The sequence below is a fragment of the Marmota monax genome, unplaced genomic scaffold (genome assembly GCF_021218885.2).
Source record: "Marmota monax isolate L192 unplaced genomic scaffold, Marmota_monax_Labrador192_F-V1.1 WCK01_AAM20220418_F8-fsc00041, whole genome shotgun sequence".
Taxonomy (NCBI): Eukaryota; Metazoa; Chordata; class Mammalia; order Rodentia; family Sciuridae; genus Marmota; species Marmota monax.
Genome location: NW_026695238.1, coordinates 3968251 through 3986686, shown reverse-complemented (window position 1 = coordinate 3986686; position 18436 = coordinate 3968251). Strand labels below are relative to the sequence as shown.

Here is an 18436-nt window from a genome sequence, read left to right as displayed (position 1 = left end):
AGCCCACAGTGGGGCAGAGCCAGGTGTGCTCCCTCCAGGCACAAGAGGAAACAAAAGAAGCTGAGAAAACCCCCAATCTGACCCACCCACAGAGGCCTGAGCTGCCCCTCTGCACAAGCCCTAACCCTGAACCTCTTCAGAGTAAAAGGAAAGTGGGCAGTGTAGTGGTTAGGAGTGTCTACTTGAGAAACCCTGAGAAGGCATTTTAAAGCATGTCTCAAGCCTCCAACTGGCCTGGTGCACCTAGGACTCAGTATCCAACAAGGACACTGAAACTATAAAAATGCAGTCAATAAAAATGATAGTTACGAAAACCCCAGTTCTAGCTAAAGGTGTGGCCCAGTGGTAGAGCACTTGCCTATCACATGTGAGGCCCTGGGTTCAATCCCTAGCTCCTCCCCACCAAAAAAAATTCAGTTCCTCAGTTGGACCAGCTGAATTCAAACACTCAACAGCCACATGTGGCTAGTGGCCACCACACTGGACAGGGCAGATACCGAACACTTCCACTATCATGGAAAGGTGTATCGATTAGCACTGGCCTAAAGCAACTTGCAGTAGCTTTCCCAGTCTCAGTTTCCTCATCTGTAACCTGGGCATAATAATAGAACCCACCTCACAGGGATGGACTGAATATGATTACCCAATCAACAGTGCTCAGTAAATGCTAATTAGGGATATTATTTTTTATCTGCTGTTCATGCTAAGTTTATTTGTTTCTACTCTAAGTCTCTTATCATTTATAACAATCCCAGGCAGACCATGGAAGCTCAATAAAGCCTGCTGGCCTAGTGTTAGCTTTGTCACTAGAGTCTCCATGTATTTGTCTCTCCATCTGTAAAATGGAAATATCAACATCTGTAAAATGTCATGGTCCCTTCAAAAGATATATATATATATACATACATACACACACACATACACACATACATATATTTTATCTCAACATAAATCAATGAAAAAGACATGAAAGGATTTGGGAAAAGGACATGGCACTCTATAAATTCTGGTGTGCTGGATGCAGCAGCAGCAGTACTTCTCACACTCACCAGCCACCCATCCCCATCCACTCCCCCAGCTTTGAGACAGTTATTCCAAGGGTGGGAGGGGCATAGGGCTGGGGAGGAGCGGCCAGAGCTGGTAACACCAGGTCCTGCCTGCACAGAGCCTGCCCCCCAAACCAGGCTGCATTTTCTAGTTGCCCATTCCCTAGTTACTGTGGTTCCTAAACAGGAATAAAATCTGTGGGCTCTCAAAAGCAGGCCCTGCTGGGGTGGGCACCCCAGGAGCACACTGGGCAGCCAGCCCTGGTTTCCATGGCATTGGGTGTGGGGGTGGGGAAGTAGTAAGAGAGGACAGTGGCTCTGTACAGGGCCTCTTCCCACAAGACACTACCCACTCCCTCCCTCCACCTGCTCCCTACGCCCCCACAGCCAGACACTCCCCCCACCCCAGCCCAAACCACTGCCTACAGACTCTAGGCCTGAGACCTCCTCCCTTGTCAAATATCTGTGCCACCACTGGTTCCACCCACTCGGGCGGCTCTCTGGATCCACTGGCCCCCATCCAGCTACTCTGGACCAAACAGTGCCTTGTAGGGTAAGAAAGTCAGCTTGCTCTATTACAATCAGCGACGATGCTGGACCAGCGCGCCAGCCCCTTGGACCCAGGGGCCCTGGAGCCAGTCTGACTTATGGGGCTGCTCATAAAGCCTGGTACAACCAACTTCTGTGCTGAAGATTTGCTGGCTCCCCAGGGCAGAGGAGAAACAAAGATGCAGCAACAGTCTGAGAATCCAGGGGCTGGGAAATAGGGAGGGTCCAGGGGGTCACGAGGTTTGCAAGGCAGAAGTGGAGTCCCAAAGCCCCAGGCAGTCTGAAGAAAGGGACAGACAGGAAAGGGTAAGGTGCTCCCCAGGTCCTCCTGGAAAGCTGAGTTAGTGTGCACAACACCATCCCTGAACGCTAACAACTAACATTTGTCTACAGCTTTACAGTTCATAAAGCTCGTTCGCACATTCGCTTTCATCCGTGAGGATGGTATAATTATCTCTGGTTTACAAATGAGGAAACTGAAGCTCGGGGAGATTCAATGTGGCAAACACAGAACTCCCTGTCAAGTGCTGACAGCTGCCGTGCCCCAAGCCGCCTTCCCAACCTTAAAAGGCTCCCAAATGGCTCTTAGCCCATATTCAGGCACCCCCACCCTACCCCTTGCCATTTCTCAGCCCAAGCCAGGTATTGACTAGAGTCCTGGAGCCAGGCCTGGGCCCCCTAAGGGGACCTGGGAGCTGAGTCAGAGGCCAGATCCCAGAGGTGATGGGAGGACGGAAACGTGTAGTGGAGGGATGGGTATGATTCATCAAGGTGGGAGGGATAAGAAGAGGCACCGAGCCTTGAACATGGCTCCTGGGAGGGACACGGAGGTGAAACAAGATGAGGACCTGCTGCTCCACAAAGACATAAGGTGCTACCAAAGGAGCTAACATGGCACAGCTGCGGTGCCAGACCCCACCAAGAGCTCCTGCATTTTGAAAGTGCTAACGCCCTGGGACCAGGCACACGGGCTGGGCTGTCATCTGCTGTCCTGTAGCACTGAGTGGAAGAAAGGCACAGAACAGCATGTGCTGTTCCCCCTCCTGGCATGTCCTGCCCCTCCTTCTGCAGTCTAAACCCCGCCTCCTCCAGGCTCTCCTGTCTCAGTGCAAATATCCTAGAACACTGACCACTGCTAGACTCGTCTCCAAACTGAATTCGTCTATGCCTAGAGGCCCTCCAGCCTAGGTCCTCTGAGCTAGATTTGGACACCCAATGGTAATCCCCTTGATTGCAGGTTGAGTCTCTCTCTTTTCCTTCTGTGACAACCCCTAGCATCCTCCCCTCTCTCTGCCCCACTATGCAGGGTCAGTGCATTGTCAGGCCCAGCCACCTGAACGAACAGAACTGGCCACATACACTGACACCAGTCCAGCCCTGCCTGAGCTAGAAAGAAACTGGACTGAAACCCAAAGGAAGTAGTCTGACACCAAGTGAGAGCTTCTATAAAAATAGAAATCAAGGCAGCTCCATACTGCCATCCTGAAGGTGTTCTCAGCTGCACCTTCTTTAAGGTTTGGGGTTCAACAGGAAGCAGGGACACTTGAAAGCCCCTCTTTTTACAGGGTTGGGGCTTTCCTATAGAAAAAAATAACATAAAAAGCTCCTGGTGGATCTTAAGCCCTCTGGGCTGAGAGATTCTTTTTCTCAGACTCAAAGACAATTTGCCTTCCCCACAGGACCCTGTTCAGGGAATTGGCAGGGGAAGTTGGTGGTTACAGGATGTCTAAAGACACATTTTACTGACTTCATGAATTGACCAGCCTGGTGCCTGTCCTGGGAATTTGATCCTTGCCCTAAGGACGGGACCATTTTAAATGCTTTCTCCAGAGAGGCCCACAGAGACGGGACTCTGCAAGATGACTGAGCCCAAGCACTCTCATTTGCAAGTGGGAAAGGAGCTTGGGCCCATGGCCTCACATCCGCTAGGAAGGAAGGATCACAGCTCACCCCCCACCCACCCCTGGGTTTGGCGGGCTTCCTACCAGGTCTCACAGCCAGTGAGGCAGCACAGCTGGCCTGGCCCAGCTCGTTGATGGCAGTGGCCATATAGCTCCCCGCGTCAGCCTCCTGGGCCTCCCTGAGCAGCAGAGTGTGCCTCTCGCCCTCAGCCCGGATGAGAAGGCGGCCCTCACTGTGCAGCGTGGACCCATCCTTGAGCCAGGACACTGTGGGGAAGCACCGAGAACCAACTCACTACGGCCAGAAGCTCACTGGGGAAACCTCACTCCACCCCTCCCACACAAAGGTTCAAACCATTCCTTGTTCTGCCTGTGGGGAATTCAGAGGAGTCTGCCCTCACTCCAGAAGCCCAGGCTGTCCTTTTCTCTCTAGGGAGTCCTGAGCCATCTCCCTGAAGACAGGCAGCTCCATGCAGTGGATAACTCCTCTCCTCCCACCCACCCCCTCAGAGGATTCTAGGGGAGGCTCCCTCTCCCTGTCCCACATGCTACCTGAAGCTTACCTTGGGGTGGGGGGTTGGCGGTGATGATACACTTAAGCAGTACATCAGCCCCTGGGGCCACCACCGCGTTCTGCAGGGGAATCTCAAACACTGGGGCCTCCAGGGGTTCTTCTCCAGCAGACACATAAGAGTCATCCGAAGACTCTGCAGACAAAGGGGTGACATGAGTGATGAGAGGGATGTGATCCCTGTGGAAATGACTTGGGGAGAAAGCATGTTGGCAGCCCTGTGTCTTGGAAAGTACCAAAACCCAGAAATCAGGGCTTCTGGAAGGGATTAAGGTCTCTTTACTGAAAGTCCTAAGATAGAGAAAAGAAAATTTCAGAAGGAAGGTTCTTCACCAGGACAGGGCAGCTGAGACCACAGTTAGTGTTGGTTTCTGGAGGAAGGTGGGGATGTGCTGTGACAGGCACCTTCACAAGAACTGTTCATCACATGTGGCACAGCAGACCCTGTGCAAGGCACTCCAAGGGGACACAAGACTATATAAGCTCGAAATGGACAGAGGACAAGCTACCAGCCAACCAAGACGGAGCAGCAACAATAGCTACAAAAGGTAATATGTGGGAAATTGTCACATTTGTGAGGCCACCATATGACAAATAGGGAGCTGCAGGGGGATTGGATGGGCCTCAGAGGATCAGCTTCCATTCCTCCTTCACCAGACAGTAACACTGCACTCACTACATTGCACACTGATGGGTACCCAGAATATAACAGGAAATAAGATGTGATCCCTGCTTATATAAAAAGAGACTACGCTGTCATGGTTCTTTCTGGGTATTTTCCAACTCTGACATTCTATGAGCTAGATAGAGGACAACGTAGGCAGCTAAAAGGGCTGCGAAGATCCCAATTTTGCTGTTTTCTAACTATATCATCTTGGGCAAATGAGATAATCTTTGAGTCTCAGTTATGTTATCTGGAAGATGGAGGGATAACATGCAATACTCTGCAGAGCTGGCAAACAGACTAAATGAGATAACATCCTTATGGGCCTAGTTAACACAACACCTGGGACATAGTGGGTATATAATAATGGTTGTCAGTAGGATGATGGACTGGAGCATAATCATCTCTAAAGATTCTGAGGTGGTAACACTTAAATACAAAATAAATTTGATGAAGAAAAATACAGGGTGATAAACACAATAAGAAAGATACTGGCAGGATCTCCTAGATACAGTGTGGAAAAGCAGTAGGGAGTGGGAGCAAGTCAAGGATAGCTCCCTCTGCCTCTCCAGAAGTGGGCCCCAAGTTGCTGTTCAGGATGGGCAGGGTTAGGGGCAGCAGCACTTGTCCTTGATGTTGCTCATCACTCACAGAAAGGCAGGAAGACAACACAAAAACAAGTGTGTGTAGGGAACAGTTAGTTTAGCAATGCAGGATGTGAGTATGGGAGAAAGGAGGTTGGATAAGACCTTAGCAGCCACAGATGGGCCGCAATGCTTGCCTGTAACAGGAATTTGAGACCAGCTACCCTCTCTTCCCCCATAGAGGAATGGAGGTTGCTGAGCACTGCTTAGGTTCTCGCCAGTGCCTCTTCTCATTGTGGGTCCTTGACCCAACAACCGAGGAGGCCACTGGACTTCTGTGAACTTATGGCAGGTATGTGGGCACCAGCCTTTGCTCACCCTGGTATCCAAACACACTCACACTCCTAACTCACCAATGGTAAGATCTAGCACAGGACCTTCACAGTCCGTCACTCAAACCCGAGCCTGTGTCAGTATGTTCTCTGGCAAACAGCACCCTCATAGCAGCCTATAGCCCCAAACAAGGCCCTCCCTACTGCCAGGCAGTCTTGTTGCTCCCAAATCCCCTCCCAGCCAGGTCTGGGCACCTTTCCAACCCTTTCAGCAGCCTTACCGAGCTCAGGAGAGGTGGGTCGGACCCTGCGACCTTTGCCCTGGCTGCGGGGTCCTCTTCGGTCCCAAGCCCCCCAGGGACCATCCTCCTCTGGTCCTCTGCGCAGCCTCTTCTCGGCCTCAGGCCCTGCCCTGTTCTTCTCCAAGGTTTGGGGCACAGCAGCGCCCTCCAGGCCCGGTGTGGCCCAGGGCAGAAAGCGCACTGCCTGCGCTGGGGGCTCCCGCTTCCTACCCGAGGGGGCTTTCGTCCGGGCCTCCGGGAGATCAGCATTGTGGGGCGGCACAGGGCTCCTGCACTCCTGTATGGCTCTGCCCCTGGTGAGTGGGAACTGATCCCGACGACGCCTAACCTCCTGCTGTGGGCCTTCCCCAGGCTCTGTCCTGCCCAAAGGGCCACGGCTTCTGGGCCTCCCAGGCTCTTCTACAGACTTGCCCACAATACTGGGAAGAGGAGGCTGAGTGGCGGCAGGGCTCACAGCCCGTGGGGTCTTGGGGGTAGAGGGCCGGGAGAAGAGTGGGGGTTCTCCAGGTTCTCGAGGGGATGGGGCGCGCTGCAGGGTGGCACGCAGGGACTCATGGGAGCGCACCAGTTCCTCCCGCGAAGTGGAGCGGCGAATGCGGCCCAGCTCCTGAGCAAAGCGCAGCTCGAGATCAGAGGCAGGGCTGCGCTGTCGTGTGCGTTCATCCAGCGAGGCCGCCTTCTGCTGGAACAGGCGGCGCCGCTCGGCCACACTGCCCTGTGGTGCCTGCAGCTCCTCCTGAGAGGCCCCAGGTATGCCCCACGCAGCGTCGCCTTCGGACTTGGGCTGTTCCAGGGAGCGGGCCTTGCGTAGGGGGACCCAGGGCCGCAGGGGCGCTGGGGGCGAGTCGCTGCGCTCCAGGCTGCGACGTCGCTCCTCAAAAAACTGCAACTTGTCCAGGATGCGGGAGCCGGCTCGCACCAACCTCGGTGAGCGGCCCAGCGCCGACAGGCGACCTGAGGCCTCACTCAGTGGCGTCTGGGGCCGGGACTCTGTCGTACCCGCCAGCGAGGGCCCAGACGACTTGGACTTTTTGCCTCGTTTCTCTTCCGCGGTGGCGTCCTCCGGTAGCTCAGGCTCTTGAGTGCGCCGATGGAGCGATGTGGGGGTGGCTGGGGGCTGGGCGCTGGGTCCTGGAGGAGCCCTCTTACCCACCCTAGGGGATGGTGGCGGGAGCAGCGCGGACTTGGAAGGAGGCGGAGGGGCAGGGCGAGGACGCGGGGCTTCACTAGCCTGCTGAGGCTGAAGGTCAGGTTCCTCCCTGCGCAGTCCACTTTGAGGGATGCTGCTGCAGAACCAAGACCAAGAGGGGTAGAGGATTCAGGGAGCCTCCCCTCCTAGACTCTCAGCTTGTGACAGGGATTAGGCGGTGGGACATGCTGGGCAGGCTTGGGGGTGACATGGGCCAGACCCTCCTGCCCCCCACCCCCTGGAGAACGGCACAGCCAGAGCAGGGGCTGGGGAGAGGCCAGCGGCTCATGCACCAGTAGACTGGGCTAGTGGCTGAGTCCAGGTACAGACTCAACCCCAGGAGCTCTGGCCAGCCCCCTCCCCCCAGGCCTGGAAGCTGGGAACAGCAGGAACAGAACTGAGCATGGGCGAGAAAAAAAGAATGAAGTTTAGGACCCAAAGATGAAGTGGTGAGGGAAGACAGGAGGGTTGGGTAGGGAGGGGTCCTCTCTAGAATGCAGTCTTCTACTCATTCCTGCCCTCAGCTGGCCCCCACAGCCCAGCCCAGCCTCAGAAGAATGCATCCCCTTCACAGTGGCCCTTAGAAGAAGGGCACTGGCCTTCTCTACCAAACACAAGACTTTATAGAGCAGTGCCCCATCCATGTGATGACCTAGCTCCTGTGGAGACCTGACTCCATTTCTAACACCACCTACAGTAGGGCAGAGCAGGCAGCAATGAATCCCTGGGAATAGGATACCCAGACTCCTCTTCTCTTTGCTCAATCTGCGCCAGCATAGACCTTTGTCTTTGTCCTGCCCCTGGGAAAGGAACCCTGAGTCCTTGGAAACCCTCCTGAGAAGTTCTGAAATTTCCTCCAAAGGGTATACCCAGAAGTAATTACCCAGTGGGCCTGAACAGGGAGTGTGCAAGATGAGGAGGGAAGTAGCCCATCAGCCCAGGATACCCCCTCACCTAGCAGAGCTTTGATATCCAAGAGATAGACTTCAGTTTCCCCCTTATGGACCCTTGGTGGGGGGAAGTCAAACGTAAAGATAACAAGACAAGGAATCTGAGCTCTATTACCATACCTGACACATTAGAAATAACTCTAAAACTTATAAAATGAGGCTGGGGTTGTGGCTCAGTGGTGGAGCGCTCGCCTAGCACGGGTGAGGCCCTGGGTTAGATCCCCAGCACCACATAAAAATAAATAAATAAAGATATTGTATCCAACTACAACTAAAAAATACATATTAAAAAATAAAATAATAAAAAAATTATAAAATGGCTTATTGAATATTTACTGTGTGGCCAGGCATATACAAAGTAATTCAAATGCATTGAGTCATTTAATCCTCCCAACCCCTTGAGATAGGAACTGATATCACCCCCATTTACAGCTCCCCAAATGGCCCCCATTACCTCTACCATCAGCCACTCCCCTCTTCTCCTATAGCACTCCCTCCAGTATCTGCCAGCCCCCAAATCTCCAAAAATGACTCCAGTGCTTCACTCCAAAAAACTGAGGCTTCAGACAGGTTAAGTGTCTTCCCAAGGTGACATAGCTAGGAAATGGGGCACTGAGGTTGAAACCTAAGTGAATCTGACTTCTGAGTCCTTGTTCCCTTCAACTGTTTAGGTTTCTAGAGAGACAGAAGGGAAGGGTAATAGGACAGTACCAGCCAGGAGTCCTAGGAGTGCCTAAGTGTAAGGATGTTTTAGACTACCTTGGTCGGTCACCCACATTGCAAGACCCACCTCTGGCTGGGAGCAGGGGAGGTAATCTTGAGTGCCCCAGGAGGCAGAAAAGCCTCAGCCAGCCACCAGCAGAGAGGTATAGTCTACTCTGGGGGAGGGGTAGCAGAGTCCCTGAGGAATGGCCTCTGGGAACTGGGTGAGGTCTGCAGAGAAACTGGGGACAGCAAAAGAGGCCTCTTGCCGGCAGCTCCAAGAGCTCCAGGCCAGACTCTACCAGACATCACTAAGGAAATGGGTTCCTCCGAGTTGCCATAGCAACTCCAGGCTCTGGCTGGGGCCTGGGAAAGGCAAGAAAGGAGAGGCAGTACAGGGTACAGCAGCACCAACGATAAGCCAAGGGAGCTCCCCAGGCCCCTGTCCCAGACCCAGACCTCTCCTGTGTCTATCACTAGCCACTCCAACCACTTATGAAACAGCCCCCTCCCCAGACCCCTTCTTTCTACTCCATGAAGGAGGTACCTCCTCCATACCCATACCCATCATAAAGCAGGCCCCCTCGCAGCTCCCCAAATGGCCCCCATTACCTCTACCATCAGCCACTCCCCTCTTCTGCTATAGCACTCCCTCCAGTATCTGCCAGCCCCCAAATCTCCAAAAATGGCTCCAGTGCTTCACTCCAATATCTCCACTTGTTACCACCCCCAACCTGGACAACCCTGGACCCCACCCTGGGTGTTTCCCACAAGATAATCGCCTGCCCCCTGCCGCTGTCACTCCAAACCCTCCACTCCACCCCAGCCTGCTGTCTCTAGCCCCTCCTTCTCCCGGCCCTCTGCCTCCCCACAGCCCACGTCCATCCTCCTGCTTCTGCAGGCCCCTCGCCCCATCTACCCCTGACCACCTCGGGTTCTCTTCTCTCTCCTGGGTGCTCGCCTGCTCCCCTGCTCTTCCCTGCTCTCCCGGGAGCTGCTGTGCGGAAAGGTTCTGTTCCTCCCAGAAAAAGGCCCACATGGGAACAGGAATGTGCAGAGAGATGAAAAGGCAGCAGCTGCTGAGACAGCAGGCACGGAGGGGGCAGGGGGGGGATCCTGGGGACAACTGGAGCCTGAATGGGCGAGGCAGTAGAGGGCCCCTGACAAACTGGAGCTCTCAGAGGAGACAAGGAAGGGACAGAGGAAGGGACAGACGGGTCCATGAGACCATGGAGATGGCACAGTGGGCCAGGACAGGTGGGAGCAGAAGGATGTGGGAGGTGATGGCCACGGAGGGAATGGTGTGGGAAGAGTGTAGCTGGGGCCAGCAGTGGGGGGTGGGGGGTGCACAGAGATGGATGGGGCAGGGGAGATGGGGTGGAGGCTGATGGAGCAGTAATGGGCGGTGCAAGACAGCATGGTGAGATGGGACAATGCAGGCCCAGGTGAGGCCATTACTTACACGTGGATGGAGAGCGCCCGTCCTCTGTACAGACTGAACGCGCTGCCATACAGGTCACTGGCCACCGAAAGGCTATCCTCTGACCCCCAGCTTGCGCCCACCAGATTAGCTCGCGATGCCCGCACCAGCGGCTCCACCCCCAGGTGCCGTGGCCCGGCCCCGGTTGCCTGTGCTTGCCTTGGGCTGCCTGGGAGGCGGCGGGTGCCACCCCCGCTGCCCGCTTCCTGTTCCAGGACCGTCTGCCCGCTGCCCCACCAGCTCACTTGCTCCTCTGAGGTGCCTGTCACGGAGGTCGGGGGTGTATCCAAGGAGGTGCCCACCAGGGTGTCAGAGCCCCCTAGAGAAAGGAGCACAGTAAGACCTAGATGCCCCTTGCGGGAAACCCTCCTGCCTGCTCTCAGAGCACCCAGAGAGCTCACCCGTGGGGGTGCTGAAGGCCCCGTCATCCCGAAGCTCCAGGCGCTGGGTCCCCTGCACATCGCTGATGTCATCCTCAGCCGTCTCTGAGTCTGGAGAAGAAGGGGTCTGTGTGGGCAGGGCCCTCCTCCTTCTCCTCCAACTCTTGCCTAAGTCGCCTCCTGCCTCCCCCACAGCGGGCTCCATCTTACCACAGGTAGGGCTTTCAGGACCCAGTCTTCTCTCCTCTCTTGCTTCTGCCACCTCCCTGCCCAGATTCCCACTTCAGTGCCCTGGCTCCATCTCCGACCCCCTGGCTACTCACCCTTGCCTCCATGGGGCCCTCAAAACTGCCATCCTCCCTCCTGCCCAGTTAATGGCTTACCAGGGACTCATGCCCTCCCCCTCCGCTCCCTGTTGGTAACAGCTTAACTCCCTGTGTGGTGCCCAAAATAACAAGGTCCTAGGTTCCAAGGCTCTAAAGTCTGGGTTCCAGTTCCCCAGAAACAAAGGGGAGTCACCTCAGAGTCGAACTGTCAGGGCACTCGACCAACTGCAGGGCCAGCCTGTCCTGCACCCTAAACCAGCTGGAAGGCATCAGGGTACACAGCTGAGGCAGGGTGAGGAGAGGCCAGGGCTGGGCAGGATAGAGGGGGAAGTGGGGGTAGGGCAGAAGCCAGCTTCCTACCGTAACTTTGCTTTCTGCAGGAGCGGAAAACTTCGCTTCCATAGGAGCAGCAGGAGAGAGATGTGGACAGACAGTTATCAGAGTGTTTGTGGGATGGGGCATGGAGGACAGAAGGGGCACAAGGGTCCCCAGTGCCTGGTGGGGATAGATGGGGGAGGAGGACACCAGATGTGCCCAGCATAGGGAGCCATCCCCATGTGCTGGGCTGTTTGTTCCAACTGGCCCAGTGGTTCTGGGACCCTGAACCCTTCCTGGTGCTCCTACTGGCCATACTCACACCTGTTTGTGCCCAGTTCAGCCACAGACCTGGGCCTTCAAATATTAAGGGTCAGTCCCACCCTCTACCACAAAATTTGTACTATGCTTTGACCCTTCCTTACAAAAGAAACCACATCTGTCTGCATGGGGCTGGGACAGGCACTCTCCTCAAGAATCCTCTCTTCTACTGGTGAGTGGTTCTTTAAAAATGCCCAGAGTTTGAGTTAGAAACAAAGATTCCTGGGCATATTTTTTTAACTTTCCCAGAGTCTATCAGGTTCTGTGCCTCAGTTTTCCCCTGGGTGCCATGACAAGCAGGAGCCATGTGCTGGTTGCCATAGCATGGAAATATGCTCCTCCTCACTTGGTCTCACAGATGAAGAATGGGGAGCCCAGGCCCATGGTAGGGTGTGCTGATAAGCCCCCTTCCCATTGCTAGGTCCTCTCTCAGCTTCAGGGCCCAGGGGCCCTTCTTGGGTGGGTGGGTAGATGAATTGGGGGGGGGGTGTCCCACATCTTATGGGCTATCTTCAGGGCCTTGATGCCTCATGAAGGGACATGGATCAAGAGGAGGAGTGGGCATGGGCTAGAGCAGTCCACGCACCATGGGTAAGTCGGCCAAAGGCCCGGCGGGAATGGCCGGTTTTCTGAAAGAGAAAAGCCAGAATGAGTTGTTGAGGGGGAAGCTTGCTCCTGAGTCCCTATACCTCCCAGTCCCAATCTGCTATATCAGGCAAAAATGCATACTAGGGGCCAGTGGGGGGGGGGCATAGCTTGCCGGGTAGAGAGTGTGTCCACTCTGCCTTCCTCCAGGCCACCCAGCTTGGCTCAGGAGCAGGGGAGGAAGGTGAGGGAACAGAAAGGCTGGAGGTCCAACACTGGGACTCCCTGCTGGACAGAGGCTTATAGCCTGGGACCAGATAGAGGAGAGGAGATGTGGTAGCCAGGATGGCTGATAAGAAAATGGAGGGGGTGCGCTTGAATGATGAGAGATGGAGGGCCAAGGACACAGATTCCTGTTGGGGGGAAGGACAGATACCTGGGATAGTTGTCAAGAGGACGGGGAAGGGGTGATGGGGGGGGGGGCGGGCAAAGAGTAAGGATCCCCGAGGGGCCAGAGCCCCAGGAATGCAGGAAGGATGCCCGGGTAACCGAAGGACAGGGCAGGGCTTGGGGGAATTTAGAGCTCAGCGAAGATCCCTTTGCGTTTCTTTCAGGAGCTTCAGAAGATGGAAGGCTCCAGAGTGGAGAGCTGGGGAAAGCCGGGCGGGGGTCGGGGACTGGGGTTGGACAGAGGCCCCAGAGATGGCGAAGCAAACGGGTGCCCCGCGCCGAAGCTGCAGCGGTGGCCTCCCGGGTGGTCGCGGGGACTGGGGACTATAAGGGATTCTGCCCTTCAGCGCGGGGAGGGGCCTGAGCGCTCAGGACGCGGGCCGGGGCGCCCCCCGCCCATACACCGGGCCGCCGCCGTCCGTCCGCGAGGCTGGGGTGGGGCCGGTGCCGCTCCAACGCCCCCTCCCCCGGGCCTAGCCGCGGTAACCCGCCCTCCCTACGGGGCGCCCAGCCCTTCCTGCCCCCTCCCGGCGCTGCCCGCCCCCGGAGCCCTCACCTGGAAACGCTTCTTCACCCACAGCTTCTTCATGGCGGGGGAGGGGGCCGGGCCGGCGGCCGGGCGAGGAGGGGACGGCGGGGGCGGGGCGGAGTCGGAGGCGGGGCCGGGGGCGAGCTGGGGAGCGGGCGGGAGTCCGCGCGGGTGGCGGAAGGAGCCGCCGGGCCTCGGGAGCCCCGGCGGGGGTAAAGCGAAGGCGGCGGCGGCGCCCAGAGCCCGCCCTCTCCTGCAAGCCTGCACCCCACCTGGCGCCCCTACCCTTTCCTGCCCCTCTGCGTCCCCTGGGGCGGCCCTCACCTGCCTTCCCGCACGCCCACAGGACAGCTCCTGCTGCTGACAGCCCCCACTCCACCCGCATCTGCCTCCCGGGCCCTGGGCACATGGGGAAACTGAGGCACAGAAAGGGCGGGGTGCAGCGGCCCCTTGCTCAGGCCACTCTCATTGGCAGCCCAAAGCCGCCTCCAGGGCGTCTCCTCCCTCCTCCGCCCGGCGGCCCTGGAAGGTCAATAGCATCTCCACTCTCACTCCGCAAACATGCGCACACGCAGACGGTGCCAGGCAGTACCCAAATCACTGCAGGACAGAGCCCCGGGTGGGGGCGCCTATTTCATACTCAAGGGTTCTTGGCGATGGGGGCTCCCTGCTGACGCGGACCCAGGCTATAAAATGCCCAGGATCCTCAAGACAGCCTAAGACGGCTTTCCTCCCTTTGCCTTGAATTTCTTGATGCCCTACACCCACCCACACCGCCCCCCCCACACCGCCCCCACACACACACACACACTAAGGTGCCCAGAGGTACTACTCTTATTCGCAGAGTGAGCACACTCACGAGATGTTTGTTTGGGTCAGGCTGGGGATTGAACTCAGAGCCTCCATGCTAGGCAACCCCTCTACCACTGACCTAAATCCCCAGCCCTCACCAGATTTTTTTTTGTTCCCCCCACTGCCCTCCCCACCCACCCTATCCTCACCCCCATCATCCTACTCAGCACCATGAACTCTTTGCATAAACCAAGTTCTATTCCGTCCTTCTCAATAATCATGGTAACTAGATTTCTTTAATATTTACCAAGTACCTGACATTTTATAAATGCAACACTTACAGCAACCCCATGAGCTTGAAGCCTTTATGACAAGCCACTAAGGCTCAGAGAGTTCCTGTGGCTTATCCAGAGCCACACAGCTTCTGAGTCTGCAAGTCTTCAGATTGAAATTCTCATCCCACCATGTTAAATGGTGCCAATTCTGGTTTCTTAGGATTTAGTGACTACAGTACTATGTAATTGTTAACAAATATTGCATTCTTGGTCTGTACTAGACATTGTGCTAAGCACTTTGTATGAAAAAAACTCATCTAGTCTTCACAACAGGGAATGAGATTGAGACATGGAGACATTTGCCCAAGCTCACACAGCCAGGATAGAGGGAGCCAGGATTCTATGACTGGATGATTGACCATTATGCCATAAAGCATCACAAGCTGATTGGTCAGTGTGTCTTCTAAACTTATTGCTTTAAAGCCTGGTACTAAAATAAATTCAGACTAATGAGTTTTGTTCAACCTGCACAATATTTGGGGTGGCACAAGCATCTCAAAGTCAGCGGCTGACAATAGCACCGCCCACATTTCAGTTTCTGTTTGGCCCCTGAAGTTATTTGAGTTTGCACCCTATTTTTTTTTTAAGTTTAAGGTCACACCTATACCTTCCAGATACATACAGGTGTTCTTGTGTCCCAGACTGTCAGTGGCAAGTGTGTCAAGTACAGATCCATACACAGGGATGTGCATTGAGAGAGCATGTGTGTCTGTCCATACTGTTTCCAGCCAAAGGACCCTGGACACCCCCAGATGTCCCACTCACAGATGGGGTAGCTGAGATGGGAGAGGGGGTAACTTGAGCCTCTGCTCCCCAGGAGAATTCGAGGGGCTGGCACATTCCATAGCAAAAATAACCAATGGGCAGCGGGCGTGAGTGACGGGACAGCTGGGCCTAGGAGGGGCGGGGAGATTCTGTGCTCCTGCCCTGGACCTGTGTTGCTGAAGTGCTGGTCTGGGACATGCTCTCAGAGTGGGCCTCTGCCGTTTGCCCCAGATTGCCCCATTTTCCTTTGCTCCTGGGCTGGCAGCTGTGCTCTCCTGCTACTTCCCCAAACTCAGGTTTCCCATTTCCATGTTGCCAGCATTTCCCCTTAGCTAGAGAAAATCCAAGTCCTTGTGCCATACCTGATCTCTCAAGAAGACACTCCTCTGAACTGCAGGCACCCACTCTCCTCCCCTTTGCCTCTCTTTTCTGCCTCCATTCAGTTTCTCCCTCTTTCCCCTCCCTCACTAACTACCCTGCTCTGTATTTCTGACACACTGTATAATTTACTTATTTACTACATTTGTTGTATATTGTCTGTCTCTCTTCTCTAGAAAGTAACCTCTAGGAGGACATGAATGTTAGTTTTTTCCTCTTCACTCATGTATTCCAAGTAGTAATTGGCATATAAGAGGCACTCAATAAATATGGGAATAAATGGTGGTAGAGCTACAGAGGTGGGGTGGGATAAGGAGTGCTAGGGAGGGGGATAATGGATCTTCTAGAATAGCTTTCTTCATCCAGTTGTCCCCACTTTTCTGTCTTGACCCAGATCCTTTTCTAAGAAACAGTTGGAGAAGTGACCACCCTCCTGATTCTACCCAGAGCTTCTTGGAAGGATCTGCTCTGATCAGCACAGTGTCTCCTGCAAGGGCTTTGACTCACTTCTCTCTGCTCTTCTCTTGCTTCCCTCCCATGCCATCCTTCTGCTCACACTCTGGCCCCTCCTCCTCCTCTCTCTGATTGGCATTTGGCATGAATGGATAGCAACACTCCATACCCATTCCCAGCTCCATACTAGTTTCCTCCTGGGTTTTCATCTATTCACTTCAAATTCCAGAAAATAAAAGAAGATGAAATTGCAGAATATTTCTTAACATGGGTTCTGGTGCACTCCCTATCTTTCCTTTGCTTAAACTGACTCTCTCTTCCTATCTCTAACTTTGCCCTTCATACCTTCCGTCCCCAGAATGGTTCATTACCATCTGTTGACCTTATGATTGACACCAAAGTCCCTCAGACCCTGTGCAAAACTCCAGCTAACACATGGGCAAGCATCCTTCACTTGCCCCTCCTCTCAACCATGCCCTCTCCCTCTTACCCCCTTACAAAGAGGCTTCCCCTGCAGCCACACATTCCCCAATCTTTGAGGGTAGCACTTGTTCCCATCACTTAATCTACATATGGCTCCTCAGCTTGTACAGGTGGAAACCTGGTGTTTTGAAAGAAAAGAATGCCTGCCTCGGCTGGAGACTAGATCAGAAGGTAGATTGCCATGTTGACAGCAGAAAGATGGTCATCTTGTTGAAGCCTTCCCACCCATCTCTTTCTGTGAACGGGCAGTGAGGACCCAGACCTACAGACTCAAACCCAAACCTACCCCCTTACCAGCCATGTGACATGACCTTTGGTAAATTTTCTCCTAGAACCCTAGTTAACTGTCATAATAGTAATCTGGGGTTTGGAAGATTAAATAATTAAATGGGATAGAGTGCCTTACACAGTTAAGGACTTTATAAACATCCTGCATTTCTACTATCTTCACCTCCCATTTTTTCCTCATTTCTATATCCCCAAATCCTATCACTACCATCCCAGTTTCTCACACCCTCCAAACTCCCCAGCCTGCAGCCCACTCATCACCTCAAGGACCCAACCTCCCAGGGCCTGGCCAATACCCATCCATCCTGAGCCTTGCCAGGACTCTTAGCATCACCCTGTCTCGCTGGGCCAAAGAACAATCTCAGCCAGGAAACTGCCTACTTCTCTTTGCAGCCAGGTCCTTGCTTGGCTTCCTCGAGTACCCTGAATCCTGCTGTTGATTCCAACCAAGAAAGTTTTCCATGAGTAAGTCTCAGCAGAGCTGAGCTACTTGTGCAGCTGCCTCTGTTCAAGAGCTGTCACTGGGAAGGGACTGGTGGAAGGGTGGGCAATAGAAGGAAATGGAAGCCAGACTCATTCAGTGAATCTCCCAACATCACCAAAGCCAAGCCTCTCTCCCCCAAATCATGGGGGGAAGGGTATAATTGTTAATCATCTGGTTCTTTCCATTGGGAAAGAATGAGGCTTCCGTTTGTTGTGCTGTCTTCTGTCTGTACAATCTGGACATGCTCTCATATGTGACATGCTGCAGCCTCTTCTGATTCTAACATGAATGTCAAAGGCCCCAAATCCAGCCCCACAGCACCAGGGGCCTTTTCCTCACCCACAACTTTCAAACCTGCGATTCATCAGAGCAGCCCAGACTGGAGACTGTCCCCAGCCTCTGTCTAGTTAAACCCAGCCAGAGCTGAACTCTGCCCACCATGCCACCCTGATAATAAAGCATTTGGAGGGACCAGGCAGACTAGGAGGCTCCCATCTTAAGAAATGCCAGGCCTGTACCGTATCAGACACTCCCCAAATACTGCATGGATCACTCAGTCTTTCTCTCCCTCTCTCTCACTTTTCAGAACTTCTTAGTAAAGAGCCCCCAGAGCCAAAACTAAGAGCCTGGGATGGGATGGCCATACCTAGCTGCATGTTTTAGGTAGATCTCCCTCCCCTCTGGTCCACAATGTCCTCACCTGTAAAAGGAAGCGTTTGGAGCAGCAGTTCTCTGTGGACCTGTCCAACATTAAACAAACATTATGACCACGGCTCTTTCTCTGTCCTTCCTTCATCTTACCTAATATCTCTCCCTTCCTACACCTGTTCTCATTAAGGTACATACCTTACCCTTTGATTTATGTTGTTTCAGCACCCTTTACTCCTCAAGGGACCAGAGCTAAGTAAGTCCAGTCCTTCCCCAGCTCAGAATGCACTCCACTCCATCACCCCAGGCTGGAGAAGCCTGTACCTGATGAGTGGCTATGCCAATCAGGAGAAGTTAGCCTTAGCCTTCTCTTACTCAGGTCTGGCCACAGAGACCATGAGGAACCAGTAGTTGGAGACCCTGGGAAGTGATCAGGGTAAGGCTGGGAGAGGAGATGCTGAGAGCTCTGTTTCCTAGTCTCCTTTTTCCTCTAGCTGCCGAGGTCTTCCCTTCATCCTGGGGTCTCCTCCCCAGGTTCCTAGGATTGGCCCCTACAGGAGACCACCCAACTGGATTGAGATGTCCTCTTACAAATTCCTGGAACAGTGACACCTCCTTCCAGTTGTTTGCCATC

General features: G+C 54.3%; 1 protein-coding gene across 9 annotated transcripts in view; it reads right to left on the bottom strand.

Annotated features, from left to right (window-relative positions):
• The window catches only part of Speg (striated muscle enriched protein kinase), a 56015-nt gene that overhangs the window by 35705 nt on the left and 1874 nt on the right, over positions 1 to 18436 (bottom strand). For 3 of the 9 annotated variants that reach the window (XR_009226273.1, XM_046439672.2, XM_046439683.2), the window contains exons 2-7: positions 11337 to 11366; positions 10672 to 10761; positions 10253 to 10589; positions 5929 to 7235; positions 4060 to 4203; positions 3581 to 3763 (exon numbers count right to left, since the gene is read on the bottom strand). Coding sequence is in view for 8 of the 9 variants with exons in the window: in XM_046439672.2 (XP_046295628.1) it covers positions 3581 to 3763; positions 4060 to 4203; positions 5929 to 7235; positions 10253 to 10589; positions 10672 to 10761; positions 11337 to 11366 (2091 nt within the window). In the remaining variant the exon portion in view is untranslated. Of the gene's footprint in view, positions 1 to 3580; positions 3764 to 4059; positions 4204 to 5928; positions 7236 to 9719; positions 10219 to 10252; positions 10590 to 10671; positions 10762 to 11336; positions 12242 to 13203; positions 13289 to 18436 lie in introns of those variants that run through there. The other 6 variants (XM_046439675.1, XM_058577441.1, XM_058577440.1 and 3 more) reach the window with 6 other exon arrangements.